Source organism: Morone saxatilis, unplaced genomic scaffold (genome assembly GCF_004916995.1).
Source record: "Morone saxatilis isolate NCDOM2014 unplaced genomic scaffold, NCSU_SB_2.0 Contig23, whole genome shotgun sequence".
Classification (NCBI taxonomy): domain Eukaryota; kingdom Metazoa; phylum Chordata; class Actinopteri; family Moronidae; genus Morone; species Morone saxatilis.
The window spans coordinates 18,736,582-18,759,718 of record NW_023339796.1 but is presented as its reverse complement, the minus strand read 5'-3'; the positions used below and the strand labels follow the sequence as shown (position 1 = coordinate 18,759,718).

Below are 23,137 nucleotides of genomic sequence, written 5' to 3'. Positions count from 1 at the left end.
AAATGAATTTATTATTAAATGTATTATTAACAAACCTATTTTACTAATAAGGGTGCATTGTTGAGCTGACAATTAAGCATGTTTTTTCTGTGATACTCTGCTCTATGTGCACACTGTATCATCACTTTCAAGGTTACACACACACACAGGCAGTTAATTCATATAGTGGAATGCTATCAGCCACTATATTCTGAGTTATTACCACATGGCTTATGTTTATGAGTCGTCTCTACGCGTGACTTGTGAGAGGAGAACGTACGAGCGCCATCTGATAAAGGCTGTATAATTTGCAGTGAGTGAATGAAAATAATGGCCGCTCTCTGTCCATTCAGTGAACCAGGACACAGGTATGAGGATGAGTGAGGACACTAAGTCAACGCCCGCCAGCCCGGATTCACTTTGATGTCCCAGTGTTATTGTCCATGTCAAGGTTATTAAAAAGGGTGCAGGTCAAAAATGATGAAGCATGCAGTGTCATCTCATGAAGGTGAATGTGACTGTCAGTACTTGTATGGATGGATGGATAACGGACGGTGCACGGCCGCTCTCTCCATCACTTGGTGCTTTTATTAGAATTGTCTTTATTCTGGCCCAATAGACACAGTCCACAGGTCCACTGAAACAGATCAGTGATTTCTAGATGTAGATCAGTTGTTATTAAACCCATAAACCAACTGTGTTTGTCTTCCCAAGGTCAATTTCTATGTAACCCACTCTAAACACAAATCACATTCAAGTCTCCATCCTCCATCCTGTGACACCCACCTGGAGACACACACACACACACACACACACAGAGACAGAGGGGTGGGTATACGTCACTGGTGTTTTTCCCTTTGCTTTTTGGGCTTCTTAAAGTGGATTGTGGCTGTCAGTAGCACTCAGGGAAGCTTCATTAGTCGTCAGAGGGAGGCAAGGCTGTGACTCATGCCTGCGTGAAAAGACCAATGGGCAGCCGGAGCCTCAGATATAAATAACGAATAAAAAAAAAAAATCTTGAGAGAGAAAGGGTCACTTGCGCCGCTGGATGGGATTTTATTAGTGCGCTCTGCTGGTATTCCGCCGTAGCCTCCGCTGGACTGTTGCTTGTCGTGCCTTTGGGTGGCAATTGTAACATCTAGTTATAGTTTCTCTGGACTCGACAACCTGTGCGCCTGTGAGCCGGTAAGATGCCTCCGCCTTTCATTTCAGCGGCGCCCTTGATATACTGATAGGCTTCATGTTCCTTCATAGACAGACAGGTCTTATTCAAAGACCATAACGTCGGAGTTATTTTGGATTTCAAAAATGATAGTAACAAACTAAAATCTGTTTGAATTCGCTTATTCGCGACCGAGTGCCAGATGAGTGACAGGAGGAATTCATTAGTTGCTGAGTCTGTCTCTCATACCACGGTGACATTGAGTGATATTCCCGTTCAAAGCGCAACTTAATTGATATGTCGATTGCTGAATCAATAAGTGAATGACGTGGCTTATTTATGTGGACATTATAGTTACAATTCATCAACATTTGTTTAATAAATCAGTCTTCAGTGTTTAAAAGCAGCTTTTCTCGAGTTCTGTCATGTATTCAATTAATTCTCCTTATATGTCTTCTTAACTGTGGCAGGTTGAATGTGTCTCTCTTCATTTTCTTGTTTGTGTTCCTTAGAAATATCCGTGCTGTGGATGATCACAGACATAAAGCTCGAAACGGTCTGGTGCCGCTCTGCCCAACACTGAAAATGATCAATTTGTTCCAACGAGCTATTATCTATTTCTTGTCCGTCCCTGATAACAACTTCATTTCATCTTTAACGTTGTCTCTGTGTGGTGGACATTAACGTCAGACACAGTGTCCCTGAGAGTATTTAATGGCTAATTGAATGCAAGAAATATTGAAGGCTATCTCCAAAACGAATGGACCCATTATGTTATCATCAAAACTATTTATCCTCATGTGCGTATTTTCTTGTGCGTCGTGCGCAATTCTCTCCAAACTGCGCGGCTTGATTCATAGCCCACCCTGCTATGCTCCGGGAATAAATCGTTCCTGGCGACGCACAGTGGATAAATCATTCCCTGATCAAATCCTGGCCTAGCCATTAAACTGAAGGAATATCCATTTTAGGTGTGAACTGGATAAGATGCTCTGGCCTCTTCTAACCGTGGACCGTTTTGTTTGCAGCTGAATTATTCCCCAGCTGGAGATCAGATAACAGAGGACTGATGGCCACGTCTGAACCGAGAGCCACCGGCGGGGACCAGGACCCCAACTCGGACAATTTAAGACCTCCGTCCACAAGTACGTTCTCACACTCTTCTCCCTGTTAATAACACCATGATCCACTATCGATCCCCGAGGGTGAATTCTCGTTAAGGCTGTCCCTCTCCGGAGCGTTCAGGCAGTGCCTACACAGAAAGAGCCCACTGGAGCTGACAGGGGCTCGGTGCCTTGCTCAAAGACACTAATGCAGTGCGATCTATTGCCAACAGGAAGGCTTAGACCCATTCACCCCCCACACACCTCTGTCTCTGCCTCTGTCTGGCTCTCTCTCCCCTCCTTCTCTGTCTGATAAAAGCGAGTCTCGCCCGGGCCATTTGCTGTGTGGGCTCCGTCGTTAATCATTCCGGTTAAAAACAGAGCCATCACAGCTGCCTGTCGCTGCCCGGCGGAGCAGCGGTGCGCACCGAGGACGGGACCTGGCGCACACATAGGCTAATGCGACATTAAGGTTTTGGTATTTATAATGATCCCAGAGTATTTAGCGATAACATATTTGAATAAATATGTATTTCCGATATAGAATCCGGATGGAAATATTTCCCCATATTTTCTTGCAATGACGCTTTCGCTGTCTGGGTTTTAATCGGGATAATAAAAAAAAAAAACGATTTCGGCACATTTTTTCAAAAAGCAGCCCATTTCTGTTTCTGATTATTTATTTCTGTCACAATTAATCTTATCTTGTTTCCCAGGAAGCTTCGGGCCCTCCGGGCTGATGAGTTGCTCTTGGAGAAATATGCTGAAAAATTGCTGCTATTTTTTTCTTTAAGTGTCGGAACCTATTAAGTATACATTAACCTATGGGTTAATTAATCATTTTAAGCTTGTGTCGCATACACATAGTCCACCCCATTATAGTGCACTTGAGCAGCCATCTGCAGTGCAACGCGGGGAAATAATTATAGGTTTTTGTCCTCAGCTAAATGTAAAAGGAAACAGACTACAGTTCCTGAGGACCAGTGTACAATTCACTTTCATATTTTCTCTCTTTATCGAATAAAATATTTTGGAATCTTTTATCTGTGGCCCTTGGGTGTCAATAAACATTTCTGCAAAAAAGTCTTAGACTTATTCCAAATGTGAATTTGTACCGAGGAAAGCCCATTAAAACGACGCTGTTTGTTTTGTCTGACTTGCTGGTATGCTGCTGCTGGATGTTGCCATTATCTCTCTGACACGCTCCATCTCACGCGCCTGACGGCCTGTAGTGTGTGTGTGTGTGTGCCTTGGCCTCAGCACCTCGGGCTGTTCTCTCCGAATGAAATTGCCTCAGTAAATTTAAATACTTGTTTTTGTTTTGAAACTTTTCCATCAGGTATATCGCTGTTGCTCTGCTGCCGCGCGCTCTGCATTTTATTCCCTCTGGCTTCTGCTCCATCTCTGCTCACGCATGTCCACGCTCGGGTTTGTGTGTACTTCTGTGAGTGTGTATGCATGATGTGTGTGTATGTGTGAGACGCACTATACTATAAGTTTCTGCATCAAGCCGGCCATAGACTTCCCGGCCACAGACATTACCAGCTCGCTCCAGTCACATACTGTGTTTCACTCAATTAATTCCTGCCCTCCTCCGTGAGCTCATTTCACGGGCGTTAACTCCAGCCCGCCCCTTGGCTGGGTGTGTGAGCCGGCGTGGATGTGCCGGGCCACTGTCGGTGCCTATTGATTGAACTTAAATCGGAAATGTTATAAGACTCATCCCCCTTACGGTCAATGGATGCTGTGGTAAATAAAGAAAGGTGGATAAATCCACGGTCAGCAAAGGCAAACAGTGACAACACTGAGCCAAACTGCTCAGAGACAAATTGTTTAAGGCTTAAAAAAAATAAATAAAACACCTGGAAATAACAAAAGTATTCAGAATCACACACCCGGCCAAGAGTCGTCCGCATCCCGCTTCCACATGCTCACTGTGCTCCACCAGCTTTATATCCATCATCCGCCCATCCGCGCTGTCTCCGAGGCCTGAAACTCAAACGTTCATTCTGTTTTAGCCTACGAATACGCGTGGATGCACGGATGCACACGGAAACTGGGGATGAAGATTTGTGGTAAGTTTTGGGCACATAAAATGTTCCACATTCTTTGAACATGCAATATTTATAGCCACGTTTTTGACATCTTAGAAAAATGCTGTTTGGGAAGGAGATCTGAATGTATGGTGACATGTCTCCATAATATTCCACTGGGGATGGGCGTCTCTGCCTTTATTCCCTAACATTTCCATCGTAGGGTGTCTGTTTTTTAAATAGAGCTGAAGCTGTTTGGAGGCCTGAAATAGGCCATGATAAGGGCTGTTAGAGCAGGCACATCCACGACTGTCACAGTGTGTTTCCATCTTCTAAAGGTCAATGGACATTAGCCTGTAGGTCTGATGATGAGAACCCCGGATCACCCCCCCCGACAGCCCCTGAACCCCCCATGTCTTTTCCATTTCACCACTAAGAGAATAAACTCCTCGAGACAGGCCTGGAAACAGAACAACCTGTAAATCATTTTCCGTTCAGATAGTTCTTTGAAATAGCGGATGTGACGTTTCAGGGAAGGCGTGTTTATTTCTCCACCATTTGAAGGAATGCGTTTCTTTAAGTGACTCCAAAAATAAAATGTGTTTTTGTTGCAGCAAAGGGAAATGAATGCCATGTAGATATGACCCACGCAAACAGGATATTATTGTTTCTTTGTAGCATTAATCAATTAGGACCAAAGGATCGAATACGTTTGATATTTGCATTTCCAAAAATGAGAAATTGATCAACAGATTTGTCTAAATGGCATTTTGATGGACTGGAATGGAAAATGACTGTAAATATTTCTATATGGGAGCAGTCAGATGGTCTCTCCTATTGATTTTGAATATGTCATTTAGGATTTAATGAGCAAGTTTCCATCTAAAAATATAAGACACAGTATTTTATATGATTACAGATAACAAGGGTGCGTGATTTCCACGTGTTTTGCGCACAATTAAGCCCACGCGTTATCGTGCAGTTATAGAGGGCCTATATGCAGAGAACTGATCACCCATGAAAACATATAGGTTGTGCAGGACCAGAATGCTTCAGGGCTCTGGCACTCCTTCATTAGCCCTCTTTACAGGGTGTGTCTTTATTGGTTGTCTGTCACCGCGGGCTGCTCATGCCCACTGAGCCGGTCAGTCTGTGGACTGGGTGCTTCTGGGTGTTTCCTGACTGGGGTGTAATTGTGATGTCAGAGGGTGGGGCGGGTACCCCCCTCACACACACACTGGTGGTTCCTCTCTCTTGTGTGTGTTTGTGTGTGTGTGTGTACATATTAGGTCTATATAGGTTTGGCCTCAACCAAAAAAAGTATTTCTGATGAAGGAATTCAGATTATCAGGAGCTGACTTTAGCAACACAGATATTTTTCAAACGCGGCTCTAATATTTATGAACTAAATAACGCTCAGTATTTGGGCATTCATTTTGTATTTTCTTGAATTTGTTTCATTTTTTTAATTTTTTATCCGTTTTGGTCCCATAATTTGGTCTATTTCTGTGTGTGTGTGTGTGTGATGGAGATGTTCGGTGATAACTCCTGCCCTCCGCCGTGTAACACCCTAGGGTTCCTGCAGAAGAACAACAGCCTGGACGAGAAAGGGAGGCTCGCGGGCCAGAAGAACCTGCTCTCGTGCGACAACAGTGACAGGGACGCGCGCTTCCGCCTCACCGAGACCGACTTCTCCAACCTGTTCGCGAGAGGTGAGACCTGCACGTGCGCTCATTCAGCCACACACATCCACGTAAAAAATAAGATTTTGTTAATTTCTCGTAGCATTTAAGTGCTTTACTGCACTCGGGCTCATTACTTCATTAAATCGACTGTTGGGCCTTAAAGCTGTCAAAAGGCCTGACAGACAGCCAGAAAAGCATGTAACGTTATTCAGTTTAAGTTTTGGCTCGATAAAGTAGGCTACAATATTAGCCTTGTTACACCCAACGAAAGGCAACTTACAGAGGACGACGGCTAAAGGTGGAGGTGTAGCGGTAATTATATCGAGGATGAGAACCAGAGGCTGGGGGTTGGATATAGAGTCAAAAGCGTATGTTGGGTTGGACTAATAATTATGGACTATTATAACAAAAACAATTAAAACAGTAACTCGTGAAATTAACGTTATTCTAACGTTGTTATTTTTGTAAGATGTACAGTGTTACCAATTAAGACGTCGGGAAAATGGATACGTTTCTCAGACAAAATGTATGACGCAGTTAGTACAAATATATTAAGCTAGGCTAGAAGGCCTATTTATTATATATAATATTACACATACACAGGTCACCAACAGAAAAACGGTAAGAAATACAAAGTCTAATTTGGGCTTAAAATAATGACTAACCTAATGCCCAAAGCTTTCTAAAGGCTACTCATTAACATGCTCAGACGGGCTCATAAGGCTTGAAGTAGCTCTAGGCCTAATATTGATCTCCTAAGGTAAATTTCCACTACCTTTCTCCTCAACTTTTAGACTTGCTGCCAGCCAAAAATGGAGAGGAGCCTACCATACAGTTTTTGTTGGAGCTGGTCGACATCCTCACCAACTACGTCAAGAAGACTTTCGACCGCTCCACCAAGGTGCTGGACTTCCACCACCCCCACCAGCTCCTGGAGGGCATGGAGGGCTTCAACCTGGAGCTGTCCGACCAGCCCGAGTCCCTGGAGCAGATCCTGGTAGACTGCAGGGACACGCTCAAATATGGCGTCCGGACAGGTAGGCCGGGGCACCTTCAAGGTTGAGCTGTACTATAGAGCTGTATATCCGGGGGCACTTAGTTTGAGTCAGAATATGATTTAAAAATCTGAGGCCTTTGGAATAATTCAGATGGTGGGGTAGGTTATTTCCAGTAGAAAAAGGACACTGAAAGACAATTAACCCACAAAGCATACTATAATAATAGAGGTTTAAATGTACTTTACAGTCATTCTGGTAATGATATCTCCAATATTATTATATTAATATGAAGATATACAGTATATATTCCAAAAAACACATCCGTTTTATCACTTTTATGTAAATCAATACTGACAATTTCACTATGCAGAGGAGAATTCAACACAAACCATTAGAGAAGAAGCCGTTTGCCTGATAGTGTACAGCCTATTACGATGACTGCCGTATTTACTGTCCCCCTGATAATATAGTTGACATCCCCCTTTTCTTTTCCCTCGACTTATTAAAGCAAGTGTTGCCTGAGGGGATCCTAACACGGGCTGTTTCAAGCTGTTAAAAACGACAACGCTCAAACTGTCCCGTGGGTTTCATATATCATGCAGGGTCTACTGTGTCTACAACTCAACACCACTTTTCACCCGGAGACGTGGTCGTTTTTTGTGCTTTTCAAAACATTTCTGTGGCTCAAAGTCCCACTGGAGGAGCTGTCCGCAGTGCTGAAATATAAATCAGATTTTTCTTTCCTCTCGCTGTCAAGCATCACTGTCAGTTTGTTTAAAGTACCCACAATATTAGATACATTTTTCATATTTGATATTTTTATTCTGAAGTAACTTAACATGGCTCACTTATTAATTATGTGAGCCATACAGCGGTTCCTTTATAAGGTGCCTATATCCATGATTGCATTTAGTCTGCAGGCCTGTTGATGGTAACTGTGTGTGCAGGCACCTTACAGTCTAAATGGCTGTCTTGTTACCAATGTAATTATGGTACACTGCACAGTGCTATGTCAGATCCCTGAGGGTTCATGGCTGACCAGGGGAGTACAAAATGAAATCTGAATGACTGTGAACAGTGAACTAAAATACTGTTTCTTTACATTTTTTCAGTTGTAGGCGGTCAGCTTCAGCCTGCAGGCTTTCTCTTTATATAAAGCATGATCCCTTCATAGAGGCAGTGAAGCCCTTTTAGTAGGAATGCCATTAAGATAGTTTGTGTGTATTGTTTTATGTTTAGGTCACCCACGATTCTTCAACCAGTTGTCTTCTGGTCTGGACATCATCGGTCTAGCCGGAGAGTGGCTCACCTCCACAGCTAACACCAACATGTAAGTGATACGGTATGCTGCTCCGTTTGCTTGTTCATGACACAAATATTATCTATAGGGAAACACCCCTGTGTGTCATGGCAGGACAACTGCGGTTTCCTGTTTGTAGGCCACTGGAAATAGCCCCCAGTCATTATCATATAAAGTCATGGTGGAAGTGCTTATGTTGTTCCTCTCTCACCCCATATTTGGTCACAGCAGCCTCCGAGGGCAGTTATATAAAGTGTTTGGTTTGTCCTGTTGAGTCTGTGTATTGACAGACGGCAGGTTGCCACTGTCCTGTACTGTATATCGAAGGAACCCAGCCCCAGGGGTGGTTAGATTGCATATTGATCTCAGGTCACAGTTACATGGTGGCCCAGTCTGATAGAGGGCATGAACCTTTTCAGCATCACACACTCTCATCACAGTTAAACACACACACACACACACACACACACACACACACAAACTCACATGCTGTAAATAAGCTGTAAATCTGTGTTATGTTCACTGAAATAGAAGATCAACATCAACATCAAACTAATACTACTGTACAATATCAGTGAATACAGACACGTGCACACACAGAGTTGAACATAGACAAACACATTTTTGCTGAAAGTGAACCAGCCTAATATTTACAGCTCTGTCAATTCATTCTAAATACCATTTTAAGTTCATTGCAAAAAATACAAATTCCTTAAAAATTAGAATTGATTGCAATAAGCACAATGGAAATCTACAGAATATATTTCAATGCTTATTCACAGCCATATTTAGAGTGATAGGCCTTAAAGAACGAGCCAGAGAAGAAAATGTACAGCACTTTTATGTACGACTGCAATTATTCACGTTATCATTTAATCTGACAATTGCTTTCTCAAGTAACTTTAATTAATCATTTGTTCTGTAAAATGTAAAAAAAAAAACCCAATATATATCATAGATTTAGAAGCTTGTAATAGAGAAGGTTTGGAATTTTTGCCTGAAGAAATGAACAATTAATCAATTAATTGACGTATTGATTCAGGTCTACTCTTAAGTGTGAGAGAGAAAAAAGACACAACAATGACTGAGCTTCAGACAGAAGGCAAGGCTGATTCTAACTGCTTTTTAAAGCAGATTCAGTCACTTAAATGCTTAAGTACAACAAATCAAGAGTGTGCCTCGCTGACACTGATGTAGAGAAATGTTAGTTTCATGGTACAAACTGACATATAGCTGCAGAGACAGCAGGACCTGTACAGTGCAAAAAGACAAGTAGTGGGCAAAGGACAATATACTTCACTCTTATATACAAATTGATCATTCAGTATTCTCTAACTATTGTGGCCCTTATCTTTTCTCCTACACTGGCTGCTAAAGAAAAGATCGATGTACGGATAATAAACCAAAAGGAAAATTGAGACACTTAATTTATCCAATTTCTCAAAACATTAGCTTAGGAAACCACCCCTCTTAGGAAAAACTTTCCCCTCTCATCTCCCGTTGGAAGAATGCCCCAAGAGACAGGGCCATTGAATTCACACACTCGCGCACACTTTCATAATGACACACAGACACGCGCACACACACACACACACACACCAGCTCTGGCTGTCCCAGATACAGCAGCTAGGGTTTCCAGTCCATTGACTGCAGGCTCATTGAGAGCTGGTCTTAGCAGATAGGCCAGCTGGGCCCCACACTGACACACAATGTCCTGCGGCTGCACAGAAAACCCTGTCACACAGTGGAAACTGGCTGCTGCTGCTCCCTGCGGAGTGCTCATTCCGGCTCTATTGTCCCTGTGGATACAGACTGACTCACTGCTCCTTTGAGGGGCTGAGAGGAGAGTGTGGTTGGGGGTCAGAGGGTTAGTCATATAGAGACACACACGCACACACACACACATTCAAAGGCAGACTCACACACACTGAGTGCCCTTGATGACGATAATAAGGGCATTTAAGGGCTGTCCCTGGAGACAGGCAGGTGACTGAAGGGTAATTTTCACCCTGAAAAGACCAATGATTGGCTCTGATTGTGATAATGATCACCATTATTGTCATTACAGCGTGAAATGACTCACAGAGAGGAGAATTTTAAAAAGCTGCACTTGTTTTGTCCCTTTTTTCTGTGGTTGGTATACATTTGGGAAGAAATGAAAGTGATACATGCAGGAAATTCGTTTTTTTTATTACTATTATTTAGTATAATTATTATGATTATTATCCATATGTGCAATAAATCAAAGAAGACCATATTTCTTGCAAAATAAGAGATTTTGTCTTCTGTGTGATTTTATCCTTTGTTGTCACTGTTCATAGTCGAAGCCCAGCAGTCACAGTCTGCTCTGGTGTATTGACTAGAAGCTTATGTTGCAATCAAATCCATCCTCTGGGTTACACGAGAAAAATGTCTTCTCTATTTCTTCATCCCATTTTTCTGTTTTTCATTTAATTGCTACCTATCCTTGACCATGTCTTTAACTCTCTTTTCTTTTCTCTCCTGTTTTCTGACACTTCTTTTCGCCTTGTCCTGTTTCTTCTCTGCACGCGTTCTTTGCTCTGCTTCCATATTATCCCCTCCTCTTCCTTTGTTGTCCCCTGTCACAGTTTCCTTCAGTGCATTGTTTCCCTACAGCCCCCTCTCCTCTCAGCCTTTATCTCTCCTCCTCTACCCAAGCTACGAAAAGCTTCAGTCCTCGTTTAGGTAGCTACTTGTGCTGAAAACAGAGCGGAGTTAAAGAAGAGGAGATAATGTTACTGTTGTTTTAGAGGGTGGTGGCTGATGGGAGTGGATGACTGTTGTGTAACTGGCCTCATTCAAAGGAGGGTAAACAGGGATCAGTCCTCTGGGAGTGTGTGGGAGGCAGTGGGAAAGAGGCCTCACTGTAAGAGTTTGCTTTCTGTGACACATTTAATATACTTAAGGCTCTCCAGGAGTTTTGCTCTTTTGTTTTCCATAAAGCTAACGGCCATTTTATCTTCTGTTAGCTGACACAGAGGTCAGAGACACATGTATCATTTTCTAAACGCTGTCTTCTGTCCCTCTAACAATTCTTCTTGTGTTATTATTTTTTGTCTTTTAATCTTTTCCCTTTTCTTTCTTTTAATGAAAGAATAAAATGCACAATTACGGTATCTTCCTCAATTTCTGAAATTTGGGATCAACAGAGGCTGTTATCTCTTTAAAACACACTCTCTGCTGGTCTTTCTTTCTCACACATACATACACACATTCACATCCTCTCAGCCATCAAATTCATTCAGACTTGCTGCTGGGATTGGCGGGATTGACAGATAGCCATCAGAGCTTTGTGTGCTTTAATTAAACTACTGAGTGATTTTAGAGAGCATTTGAATATGAATGTTTGCTGCCCGACTCCTATCAGACACTTTTTAATTAGCGCAGTCAGCACAAGCTCCAGTTTGTGCTCTGTGGATGGAATTATAGTAAAGCTAATGAAAAACCAATGAGTGTGTGTGTGTGTGTGTATTTGGACTTGTAATCTGAAAGTGTGTGTGCATAAGAATTGCAGTGATGTTGAATGAGGTGCTTTATTAATGAATTTTGTGATATGATTGACAGGTTCACCTATGAGATTGCTCCAGTGTTTGTGTTGATGGAGCAACTGACTCTGAAGAAAATGAGAGAGATGATTGGTTGGCCCGATGGGGAGGGAGATGGAATCTTTTCACCAGGTCAGTCTATAAATAACAGTATCTGTATGACAAAGTGAGACATTAACACAAAGTTAAATGTTGTTATTTTATTAGAATATTACCGTTACAGCTGTATACACTACAGTGTGTGTATGTGTGTGTGTATGTGTCTGTGTGTGTGTGTGTGTGTGTGTTAATGCTGCTGTCCAAGGTGCTGATGTGTGTGTCTTTCTTTAACAGGGGGCGCTATCTCCAACATGTACAGTGTGATGATCGCACGTTACAAATATTTCCCCGAGGTCAAAACCAAGGGCATGTCTGCTGCTCCTCGTCTTGTCCTCTTCACATCTGAACACGTATGTGACTGTAAACCCACGCGAGCACACACACACACACACACGTGCGCACACACATTTGAGATATTCTAATAAAGCAGGAGTTACGCTTCATTGACTGTAGATTGAGGCCATCACAGAAGTCCTGTAATAGTCAGAAAGGCAATGGCTGGTTTAATGGATTCTTTCTGCTTTCATCTTCTTTTGTCTATAAAGAATTGCACAGTTGACAACATGGCAGAAAGCAAGCCAAAGCTCAAACAGCAATTAGCTCACAAAGTCCACTGTCCTGAGAATGACGCGGTTATTTTAATGAAAGATTAAATATATACCTAATGTGTGTCCCTACAGAGCCACTACTCCATAAAGAAGGCTGGAGCTGCTCTTGGCTTCGGTACGGAGAATGTGATCCTGCTGAGCACAGATGAGAGGTGGGGAACTCATCTTATTACATTTAAAGCCACAGTTAATAAAGTGAATGTGTATAAGACATGTTGTGTGTGACATAATATGATGCTCCGCGGTCTTTTAGAGGGAGAGTCATTCCTGCGGATCTGGAGGCCAAGATCATTGATGCTAAACAGAAGGTCAGTGTCACTGTTTCTTTTCCTTTCTTTTTGTTTCTCTGTTTCATTATTTGCTCTCGCTTCTTAACCCAAAACCCACCCTCTTATTCCCATATATGGTGATTCTACAGGGTTATGTGCCATTGTTTGTGAATGCCACAGCTGGTTCAACAGTGTACGGTGCATTTGACCCCATCAATGAGATCGCTGACATCTGTGAGAAGTACAACTTGTGGCTCCATGTTGATGTGAGTATTTGACCCTGGAGCAGGCACTGTAGTAACCTTGTAGCAGCAATAGTCATACTATGTCCTTGCCTGCATACCCTTCTCTAAAAGTGCTGTTTCCTCAGGGAGCTTGGGGTGGCGGACTACTGATGTCCAGGAAGCATCGCCATAAGCTTAACGGAGTGGAGAGGTAAGTACATGGAAGCAGATGGATTGCTCTGTCTGGTTATTTAAAGAAAATCATCACTGAAACTACCTCAGCACATTTGTGTAAGACCTATATTGAACTCTGCAGGGCCAACTCTGTTACCTGGAACCCTCACAAGATGATGGGTGTGCCTCTACAGTGCTCTGCAATCCTGGTCAGAGAGAAGGTACAGTAAACACCAACACACACAGACTTTTAACTTAAACACCTTATTTGGAAGCTTTTATTTGTATGTTGGATTATTGTTATTAATGCAACCTTTGATAGTAACAGCCAGCGAAAGTGCCATGGACAGAAGAGCGGTGTAAATAAGGTTAACAGTGTTTGTACTTTATGTGTGTCTGTAGGGAATCCTGGCAGGCTGTAACTCCATGTGTGCAGGCTACCTGTTCCAACCAGACAAACAGTACGACGTCACCTACGACACAGGCGACAAAGCAATCCAGTGTGGCCGACACGTTGACATCTTTAAGTTCTGGCTCATGTGGAAGGCCAAGGTGAGATGGAAGGAGACAGATACACACACATATTTATCATCCAACATATACAAGTGTATAAAAGGCAATCAGAAGTGTTATGCTGTAGCTTAATACTCCATGTTCTTTGCTGTAATTATTGCCTGACCACCTTTCCCCCCCTGCAGGGCACCATAGGGTTTGAGCAGCACATTGACAAGTGTTTGGAGCTGTCTCAGTACCTGTACAACAAGATCAAGAACAGGGAGGGATATGAGATGGTGTTTGACGGAGTGGTGAGCTTCTCTAATACTCCATTCCATCTGTTATATCTGATCACTGAGGGAAATTCAAATATTATATTATCGTATATATTTAGTATTAACTTTACAAACTACAAATAATTATGTTAATTGAAATGTTGAATTCTTCTTAGTCATAGTATTTCTCCTGCTGTCTTTCCTCTAACGTCACCTTTCTTCATTTTATTTTCACTTGGATTAAATGTAAAAAGATACTGAGGTGTGTGTGCGTATTAACTGTGTAGAGCTGAAATGATCAGTTGTCAGTTAATCAATTAATTGTCAACTATTAAACCAATTGCCAATTTTTTAAATCATGGATTAGTCCTTTTGACTCTGATTTCAGCTTCTCAAATGTGAATGTTTTTCCTGGTTTTTTTAGTCCTCTGTAACAGTAAACAGAATATCTTCGGGGTTGTGGGCAAAACAAGCATTTGAGGGTGTCACCTTTGCAGCCTTATAACCATTTATGTATTTGTGTCTGCAGCCTCAGCACACCAATGTTTGCTTCTGGTACATCCCACCCAGCCTGAGAGGCATGCCTGCTGGTGAAGAGCGGCGAGAAAAACTCCACAGGGTAAGACATCTGTCACTGACTGTTTACTTCGTCCAACTACACGTCACTATAGATGGAAATGAGCAATACATGTATTGTGCACTGTGTGTTAAATAACAATACAATGAAAAGTAAATGAATTGGTTTCAGATATTTCCACCTATCAGCTTTCATGTTCAGCCTTCCCTTTTTATTCATCCAATGAATGATGGTTTCATATAGCGTTCTCCCCTCAGGAATAAAAGCTCTAATTTGTCATTTTATTGACTCCACTAGGTGGCACCAAAGATCAAGGCCATGATGATGGAGTCAGGGACCACCATGGTGGGTTACCAGCCTCAGGGCAATAAAGTCAACTTCTTCCGTATGGTCGTGTCCAATCCTGCGGCCACCCAGTCGGACATCGACTTCCTCATTGATGAGATTGAGAGGATGGGTCGCGACCTGTAGACCTCTCGGCCATCAAGCAACCTACAGTCTTTATCTGTTGTATTTCCAGGCCAATTGCCATTGAGGTGAAACCTTCACAGTGCTGCAGACAGAATAATGATAGACATGTTTTAGGTTCTTTGTAGCCAGTGTGTGTTTGCCTGAAGCATTCTGACTGTTTCTCCAACCGAACAGAAAGCAATGAGAGAGGCGTTGACTTTCTCACTTGCTCATCCCACATAGTTCCTCCTCTAGATAAAATATATAAGTACTAAGTATCTGAAGGCTCCAGGTACAACAAACATGCTCTAATGTGTGTGTGTGTGTGTGTGTGTGTGTGTGTGTGTGCTGTGGAATCTTGTAATGTGTGTGTGTGTGTGTGTGTGTGTGTGTGTAATCTAGTTTCTTGTCCAATGTAGTTTGTCTATTAATGTCTAAGTGTGTGTGTGCCTGAGTGTGTGTGTGTGTGTGTGTATGTTTGTATGTGGTGAAACACTGAAAGGGAGAAAAGCACAGATCAAAATATAACAAAGTATCATGAAATTATTCTGCTGTATCATACATTTGCTACACAAAATTGAATCATTGGTGCTTTCAGCTGTACATTATATTTACTCTCAGTGCACCGACCTATTTGTCCTAAACCAGTGTCCAGACCCCTGAAGCAGTGTGTGTGTGCGCGCGTGTGTGCAGGTGTGCATGTGGCACACAGAGTGTATCCTGTCCTATATTTTAGGCTAGCAGTATGATAAAAAAAATAAGCTTATTATAACCTAATGTGCACACCATAGGTACAGAGTGTATTATACTGAGAGGATTCTGATAACCTCCAGCAGCTGGTCTACAGTCTGCAATATTTGCCCTCCTAGAAGTTTAAGATTAATATTGAAAATGTCTACAGCTATCCCAGGTCTGTGACAACCTTTAACCTGTAAAACGCTGGCTCGTTGTCTGTGTCATGCAATCATGTGATTACCCATATGTGTTTATAACATATTTTAACATGTTAAAATATTAATATTTGATTATATAAGAACAAATATTTATTGCATTTCCACTGTTTGCAGATTCAGGTATTTTATTGTAAATGTATCTTTATGTGTATTACATAGTAATACATTTGTAAATGTAATCACAGGAATTTGAGTAAAGATTATTTATAGTGATTTTGTCAGCCAAAGAAAGAGAATCGGGAACAGAGCAATCCATTGTCCTTCATACAGAACCTATAGATTATAGATGTTTGTAAAATGTTACCTATTGACCCTCGACTGCGATGCAATTTCTATAGTGTGTTTCTTTCTGTGATTGTGAGTCTTTTTGACTGAATGTTTTGAGACGACTGACTGGCCTTCTGATGAGATTAAGAATGAAGTCTATATGATCCTCTGGTAGTCATGCCGGTCTTTTATTTTAGAGAAGCACAAGGATGTGAGAATGTACTCTCTTCTAGAGACTGGGAAGAAAGGATTGTTGTATCTGTCTGAATCCTAATGCATTTACTGTAATATAATATATTAATTGTAATACGTATTACCTGTATTCTCAGTGTTATGGGAGCTCAATGGAATATCTTATATAAAGAGTTCCTGTTTGTGTCTTTGCACAATGTTCACCATTCTTTCTTCCATTGTAAATGGACGTGTACTATGTATTATAAGACTTATGTTAACAAAGTATTTATGGTATCTAGGGACCATATGTGAATGGCACAATTGCATAAATCATATTTAAGATAATCTGTGTACTGTATGTGGCCAATGACTCCTGTATGTGACCAATCTGGTTTTTTGATTAAGCCAGCTGTAAGGGAACGTTTCCCAGGAGGTTTTCAGTAGGCACTTTAACAGAATCATACCATCTCGAAAAGATCTTTAATAAAGTCTATTAAAGGAAAAAGTGAGTCTCATTTATTGAAGCAAATACACACAGTCTATTTCACACTCGACCATTTTCTCTGTGGCTCCACAAACAGCGCTCTTCAAAAATGACAGACATTTTATTATTGTTTGTAATCCCACTCTGCCTCTGAACTGTCACTAGCCACACACACACACACACCCACACACACATTATTGCCTCTCTGCCTAATCATCTTGGAGGAGGCTTTGTATGCCCCCCAGCTGTGTGTCGGATTGACTGTTCTCCAGTGTGAAACACTCCTCTCCCATCAGCTCCTTCTCTCCTTTATTTTTCTCCTTTATTCCTTTCCTCTGCATTTCTTCTCTCTCATCTCTTTCCTCTCCTCTCTTCTACTCATTTATTCCTTTCTTCCTGGGCATGTGCTCCTCCCTTACTTGTCTCTTTTTCTTATTTTTTTCCCAATCTCTCCTCTCTTCTTGTCTTTCATCAGCTGTGAGTATGATGTGATTTGCCTCACTAAGCCACCATTCACAGTGAAACAAAGGCACTGGTTACAGTGTTTCATAACCTTTACATGGAGGGCATAAAAATGTGGCTGTGGAGTGAGGCTCAAGGTATATAGTGAGCTTAGCAATGAGGATGTAGTGTGCTGCCATCGCCCTCTGGTGGTGACTTTCTGTCTGCACAATCATGTGGAAAAAACATAAAAACAAGGGTTTTTTCAGACAATATATTCATTATTTTTTACTTTTACAACAAGTAGAAGATTACATTCTGAAACAAAATAATAAAAACAAAAGCAAACAAACCAAAGGCACAGAACTGCAGCTCAGATTCATATACACACCACCAGAGGAGCAATCAATAAAATCCTTGCAGCACAATGGCAGAGACACCAGGCTCCACATAGTTCAGATAAGGTTCCCAAATTGAAAACAATGAGTCTGTTTTTGAATGTAATGTCCATGTAAGATACTCTAGTGGCACTAAATCAAACAGCACTCTCTGTCAACCTTAAACATTTGGTACTTTTCCATTAATCTGCTGCATTTTCTTGGAGGCCCAAGATGAGGGGCACTGGGTTCAATATAAGGGGTTTTAAAATCTACAAAGAAAAATCACATTAGTAATCATGATATATACAGAAGGAAGTCCCTATTGGATTGTATATGCATATATTTAAGAACATCATTCTGGTTGAAATAGAGGTGAAGCGTGGAGCGGTAGATAGAAAAGAGATTTCACTGTAAAAAAAATAGCTTCCAACATGTTTATTCTGTAGGGAGTAGGAAGCAACACTATCTGTGGGACAGGAAGTAAAAAGGCTTTGTTGAATATGTGGTGTTAGTTTTGAGTACAATTTGTGTTAATAAAATCATAGTTTCTGTCATGGACTCATTTTTTACACCAAGATATTACATTGATGTCTAAAAGTGATGTAAAAGGTCTGGGATCTAGAATAGAGTTGTGGAGAGGTCATTAAGATAAGATAAGATAAGATATTCCTTTATTTGTCCCACAATGGCTTTGTATGGACTCAATGCTCAATAGCAATCATCATCAAAAGGATGATTTGTTGAGCTGCTAGAGAGAGAGAGCATCACTACAGCTCTCACAACTCAACTGCTGGGCTGTAAGCTGTACAGACTGATACACACTAAAGATAAATACATAATAAATGTCAGATATGAGTTGAAGTAAACTAGTAGGGCAACAGTATATAATGAGTGTATGCTGAAATTGGGTCACACAAGCTTGCTTCATGGCAAAGAGCAGCTTTGCCCTCTGCCCCATATAGGCCGGGAAATGAAAAGCCTGCCTCATACACTGCACTTTCAATGCAACAATAGAAAAGTAGCTTCAGGGGCAAAAGATGACCTGGCTTTTCAGAGTGGTTGCAACCTATTAAATATTCTACATCAATAAACCTACAAGATATTGTGCCAAGGAAGCCTGTTAAAACGTGACCCTTCATGAGCCCAGGGTTGGTTTTCCATTGCACACATGTACATGCACATTAATATATATATATATGCACTGTACATATATAGGCTATGTAGGTGTATGCATGAGATGAGATGACGTGAGAGTAGATTTACACATATCAGATACAACAAAGTACCACAGCCATTTACAGAATATTATACTATACACATGAAATACAGAAGGATATGGCCTGATAGTTCTAACAATATTTAACTTCACATACTGCAAATGAAAGGTTTATATAATTGTGAATATTTGCGATCTGTAGAGTTTAGTTTAGTTATCACCATACCCAAAATGTTACTGGTGGTTTTTGTTTTAAATAGCAGGATTTTCTAAGAGACAGTAGTGCTACAGTACTGAACCAACAGAGCATTAACATTGTCACAATAGACTTGATTAAAGTGTTTGTAAGAGAACTAAATTAGAGTTAGTGTTAAACAAGTGCCGATTTATTAAAAGAGCATAGGCAAACTTTGTTTGTCTGTGGTTCTAATGGGTTAGAATATTAGTTTATAATTTCAATGGGGATATTAATGTCTAAATCATTTAGAATTATAATTATTTTATTTATAATAGATTAAGTCGGGTGATAGGTGGGAAAGGTGAACTGGAGAACTACATTCAAAACCTTCCTGGACCTGTGTTTTAGACGTTTCGTGTCAGCTCTACACTTATATATTATTATTAATAATAATGATATTAATGAGCTCTTTGAATTACAGACAAACCGGTTGGAAACTGAACTGCACATTTCGGAAAGGCGTTATTTCCTGCCACGTAACGGCGCATGCGCATCACTCAGCTACTCATTTGGCGACGTGTACCGGTGTGTGGAAGTGTTCCGGTGTCTCTGCTCTGCTGGGGACGAGCTGCCAGAAAACCCGAACAGCCTTAACAGAGAGGAGCCATGGGAGGTTCGCAGAGCGTGGAGATACCTGGAGGAGGCTCCGAGGGCTACCACGTCCTCCGGGTGAGTGCTCAGCCGCTACGGGCTGCTCGTAGCTGTTAGCTTAGCATCAGCTCGGAGGCGGAGGATCCCCTGATGTCTGTGGTGACGAGAGGCCGGGGATGAGTGCTGGGGCCTCCGTCGGGAAAACACCAACACCATGTCAGAATGACGCTGTGTGCTTTTGAGATGTGTCCGGGTCTCATACCCGTCCACGCTGTGTTGTCTGTTTATGACCAGCTCAGAGGTTTTTGTCAGAGGCTAAGTGTTGGAGCTAGCCGAAGCTACGTAGCTGCAGGGAATGACAGCTGCCGAGCTGGTTTTGTTAACGCCACCAAATACTCCTTCTTCTCCTTTGTTTAGCGAAATTTGGCCAAAGGCTTTAGTAAGCAGCGAGCAGTGGACGGTTAAAGCCAGCCGTCCCATCCTAACAGGAGCTATCAGTAACCTTTAGTGGTAGTAGACAGATGCTCAACCTGACAACAGTGCAGTGTAGGGGGCTTGGTCCCATCCTGCAAGCTCCAACCGCTTCTGTATGTACGGTAATAGACACTGCCTGCAGGGATACTTCACATTCAGACAGGACATTTGAAAGCCACTGAAGGCCCAGCTCTCCTGTATACTGGTCAGCTCAGGCTCCACCTGTCCATGCTGTACATGCAGAGAGTGACAGTGTGCAGCAGCTCAGCCTGCTTCTTCTCTTTCTGCAGGTTCAGGAGAATTCGCCTGGACACCGTGCGGGACTGGAACCTTTCTTTGACTTTATTGTCTCCATCAACAACACCAGACTGGTAAGGAAAGCCAGAAACTCTGTGTAGTCGGACCACATACGAGTCACAGCGGGCTGTATGTTTCACGGTTGCTCCTCTTCTCTTCTTCCTCCCCTTTCTGCAGAACAAGGACAACGACACCTTGAAAGACTTGCTGAAAGCCAGTGTGGAGAAACCGGTTAAGATGCTGGTTTACTCCTCAAAGACCCTGGAGCTGCGGGAGTCCACAGTCACCCCCAGCAACCTGTGGGGGGGCCAGGGCCTGCTCGGTGTCTCCATTCGTTTCTGCAGCTTCGAGGGAGCCAATGAGAATGTTTGGCATGTGCTGGTGAGTAACCCCGAAGTCTAGTTTGTATCGTATTGGTTTGTGTGCTCCAGTGGGCAGTTTGTTTACATATTCTCTCTCTCTCTCTCTTTTCTTTACAGGAAGTGGAGCCTAATTCCCCAGCAGCCCTCGCTGGCTTGCGGCCGCACACTGATTACATCATTGGAGCCGACACTGTTATGAATGAGGTATTTTATCAGCACTTTAGGTCCTGGAAACGTCTCCACATGATAACGATAATGACAGTGATTGTGTGTCTCCCCTGGTTGCCCACGTTCTCCACCTTTCTGTGACTTTATCGGCAGTCAGAGGACCTGTTCTCTCTGATAGAGAGCCACGAGGGGAAAGGCCTGAAGCTCTACGTGTACAACACAGACACAGATAACTGCAGAGAGGTGATCATCACACCAAACGGCTCCTGGGGAGGAGAGGGCAGGTAACTCCGGGTTTAATACACTTGTACCCCTTAAAACAGTTGGTGTCCGTGTTTCTTGGTTGAGCTAATGTGAGCTTGAAGAGAGTGGAGAAAGGCGACAGGCATAAACTCACAGCCACACTGGTACTGAGGTTTCCACAATACTCGTCGTTTATTTCTAACACATCAACCTGATCAAGCCCTGTTGTATGGCTACTATTTTATTAGACATGAACAAAACTGAGGCCACACGTAGTCCAAACAGGAGCTCAGCAACAGGCATCCATTCACAGTAGGTGTACCACTCAACTCACTCAAGACAGGTTAGGTGCTGTCTGATGGACGCTTCTCTCGTATCTAGGCAACAGTCTCTTAAAGGCATATTTCACAGTTTTGGCTGTTACACCCTCCTCCCTAGAGCTATAGGCATAAAGTGGAGTTTGTACATTTTTTTTTGAGTTGGTTTGACTTCCAAAAGAAATATACAGAATGATATTGTAGTTCAGCAATCTGACTGAATAAAAATTGTAGTAGTGAGTGTCTAGCGGATTCCGGCACGGAAGCTGTGACAGCGGTTGCTAGGAGCAGTTACTTTTAATGGTCCTCATGATGGTCGACTAAATACGCTCACTCAAAGCGGCTATAATGGATATTTTTATAATACAATCAAAAGAGATTGTGAAAACCTCCATACCATGTGGAAGGGGGTCACCTGTAGTGATGAACCTACAGCGGATTCTGCAGCTCCACTCACCTTGACAGAGCTTTATAGTGAGTTTCAGCTCATTGTTAGAACACCGCTCAGCACCAAACAACAGACACACTGAGAGAGCAGCTGGCGACATAGTGGAGCATTTAGCAGCTAAAGAGCAAGATTGTTCCCTCAGGAGGTGGTAGAGACCAAAAACAGAGCTATAAGAGCATATGAGTGCATATTGGGCTTACATTTGCAGATGGACACACTCCACATTAATGATAATGTTCACCTGTAACTGCTGGATATGTAAAAGGTTTTTTTTTTGCTAACAAGTTTGCCATATCAGCTTAAAGTCTCCCTGTGGGGATTTGACCTATGGAGCCGTTTTGTTTGTTGGCCCCTGTTTTGTTTATCTTACATGCATGTACCTTCCTGTCATTGGTTTTATGAGCATTCTTTCAATACATTCATTAGAGCCCAAGGATACAACAATGTGTTTTTTGTGTGTAAAACTGAATGTAAAGAGAACTTTTGTTTACAAGAAAACACCGGGCTCCTTTTTTAAAGGGTGATATGTCAATGCTGTGTTCACAACTTGTTTCTGCTAGCCTCAAGTAGCCAACAAATCAGTTACTGCAGGTGTAACAGTGATTATTTCTGTAAGTTGACTTGAACACTGCTCACTACACATTTTGGCCATGTCAAGATGGCGTCATCCTTTATAATCCCCCCACAAAACTGATCTCCCAGCTCAGCTGGGGAAATGGCCCTCACTGTACAACAGCAGGCTTATTTGAACTGCTGTTATCCAGTGGTGTGCAACCAGGCTAATCTCACATCTGTTTGAATAAAACTCTTTTGATTTGTTTGTTGAATTCTGAACTTTTCTTTCCTCCATTTTCCAGCCTCGGATGTGGGATTGGCTATGGATACCTCCACAGGATTCCCACCAAGCCTTTTGAAGAGGGGAAGAAGATCAGCTTCCCTGGAAATTCTCCCAGCGAGCCCCTCAGTCCGCTAAAGGATGGATTCACTGAGGTCAGGACGCCATTGGATTTAGCATTTGAACCAGCAGTGGTGTAATTACATTACATATTGCCCTCAAAATGTTACCCACCATTACCCCCCCCCCCCC

At 42.2% G+C, this 23,137-nt stretch overlaps 2 protein-coding genes across 2 annotated transcripts in view; both read left to right on the top strand.

Moving 5' to 3' along the window:
• The first annotated feature begins 897 nt into the window (after positions 1–897).
• Positions 898–16,864, top strand: LOC118334157 (glutamate decarboxylase 1-like). Its single transcript, XM_035669976.1, has 17 exons — positions 898–1,164; positions 2,170–2,286; positions 4,263–4,319; positions 5,852–5,989; positions 6,757–6,999; positions 8,200–8,290; positions 11,846–11,958; positions 12,160–12,275; positions 12,606–12,685; positions 12,787–12,841; positions 12,952–13,068; positions 13,173–13,237; positions 13,343–13,421; positions 13,603–13,752; positions 13,899–14,006; positions 14,500–14,589; positions 14,845–16,864. Exons 2-17 carry the CDS (start codon positions 2,211–2,213, stop codon positions 15,016–15,018), a joined length of 1,752 nt encoding a protein of 583 aa, XP_035525869.1. The 5' UTR covers positions 898–1,164; positions 2,170–2,210; the 3' UTR covers positions 15,019–16,864.
• A 2,781-nt stretch (positions 16,865–19,645) lies between these two features.
• Positions 19,646–23,137, top strand: part of LOC118334309 (Golgi reassembly-stacking protein 2-like) — a 7,224-nt gene continuing 3,732 nt past the window's right edge. The window contains exons 1-6 of the mRNA XM_035670160.1: positions 19,646–19,819; positions 20,506–20,586; positions 20,690–20,893; positions 20,992–21,078; positions 21,196–21,326; positions 22,908–23,040. Coding sequence (XP_035526053.1) covers positions 19,757–19,819; positions 20,506–20,586; positions 20,690–20,893; positions 20,992–21,078; positions 21,196–21,326; positions 22,908–23,040 — 699 coding nt within the window. The 5' untranslated portion in view covers positions 19,646–19,756. The remainder of the gene's footprint in view (positions 19,820–20,505; positions 20,587–20,689; positions 20,894–20,991; positions 21,079–21,195; positions 21,327–22,907; positions 23,041–23,137) is intronic.

Excerpts from the sequence above, each read along its gene's own strand:
- LOC118334157 (XM_035669976.1), top strand. The coding sequence starts at position 2,211 with ATGGCCACGTCTGAACCGAGAGCCACCGGCGGGGACCAGGACCCCAAC. Across the intron at positions 8,291-11,845 it reads TCCACAGCTAACACCAACAT|GTTCACCTATGAGATTGCTC; the intron begins GTAAGTGATACG and ends TATGATTGACAG. Across the intron at positions 13,069-13,172 it reads ACTTGTGGCTCCATGTTGAT|GGAGCTTGGGGTGGCGGACT; the intron begins GTGAGTATTTGA and ends CTGTTTCCTCAG.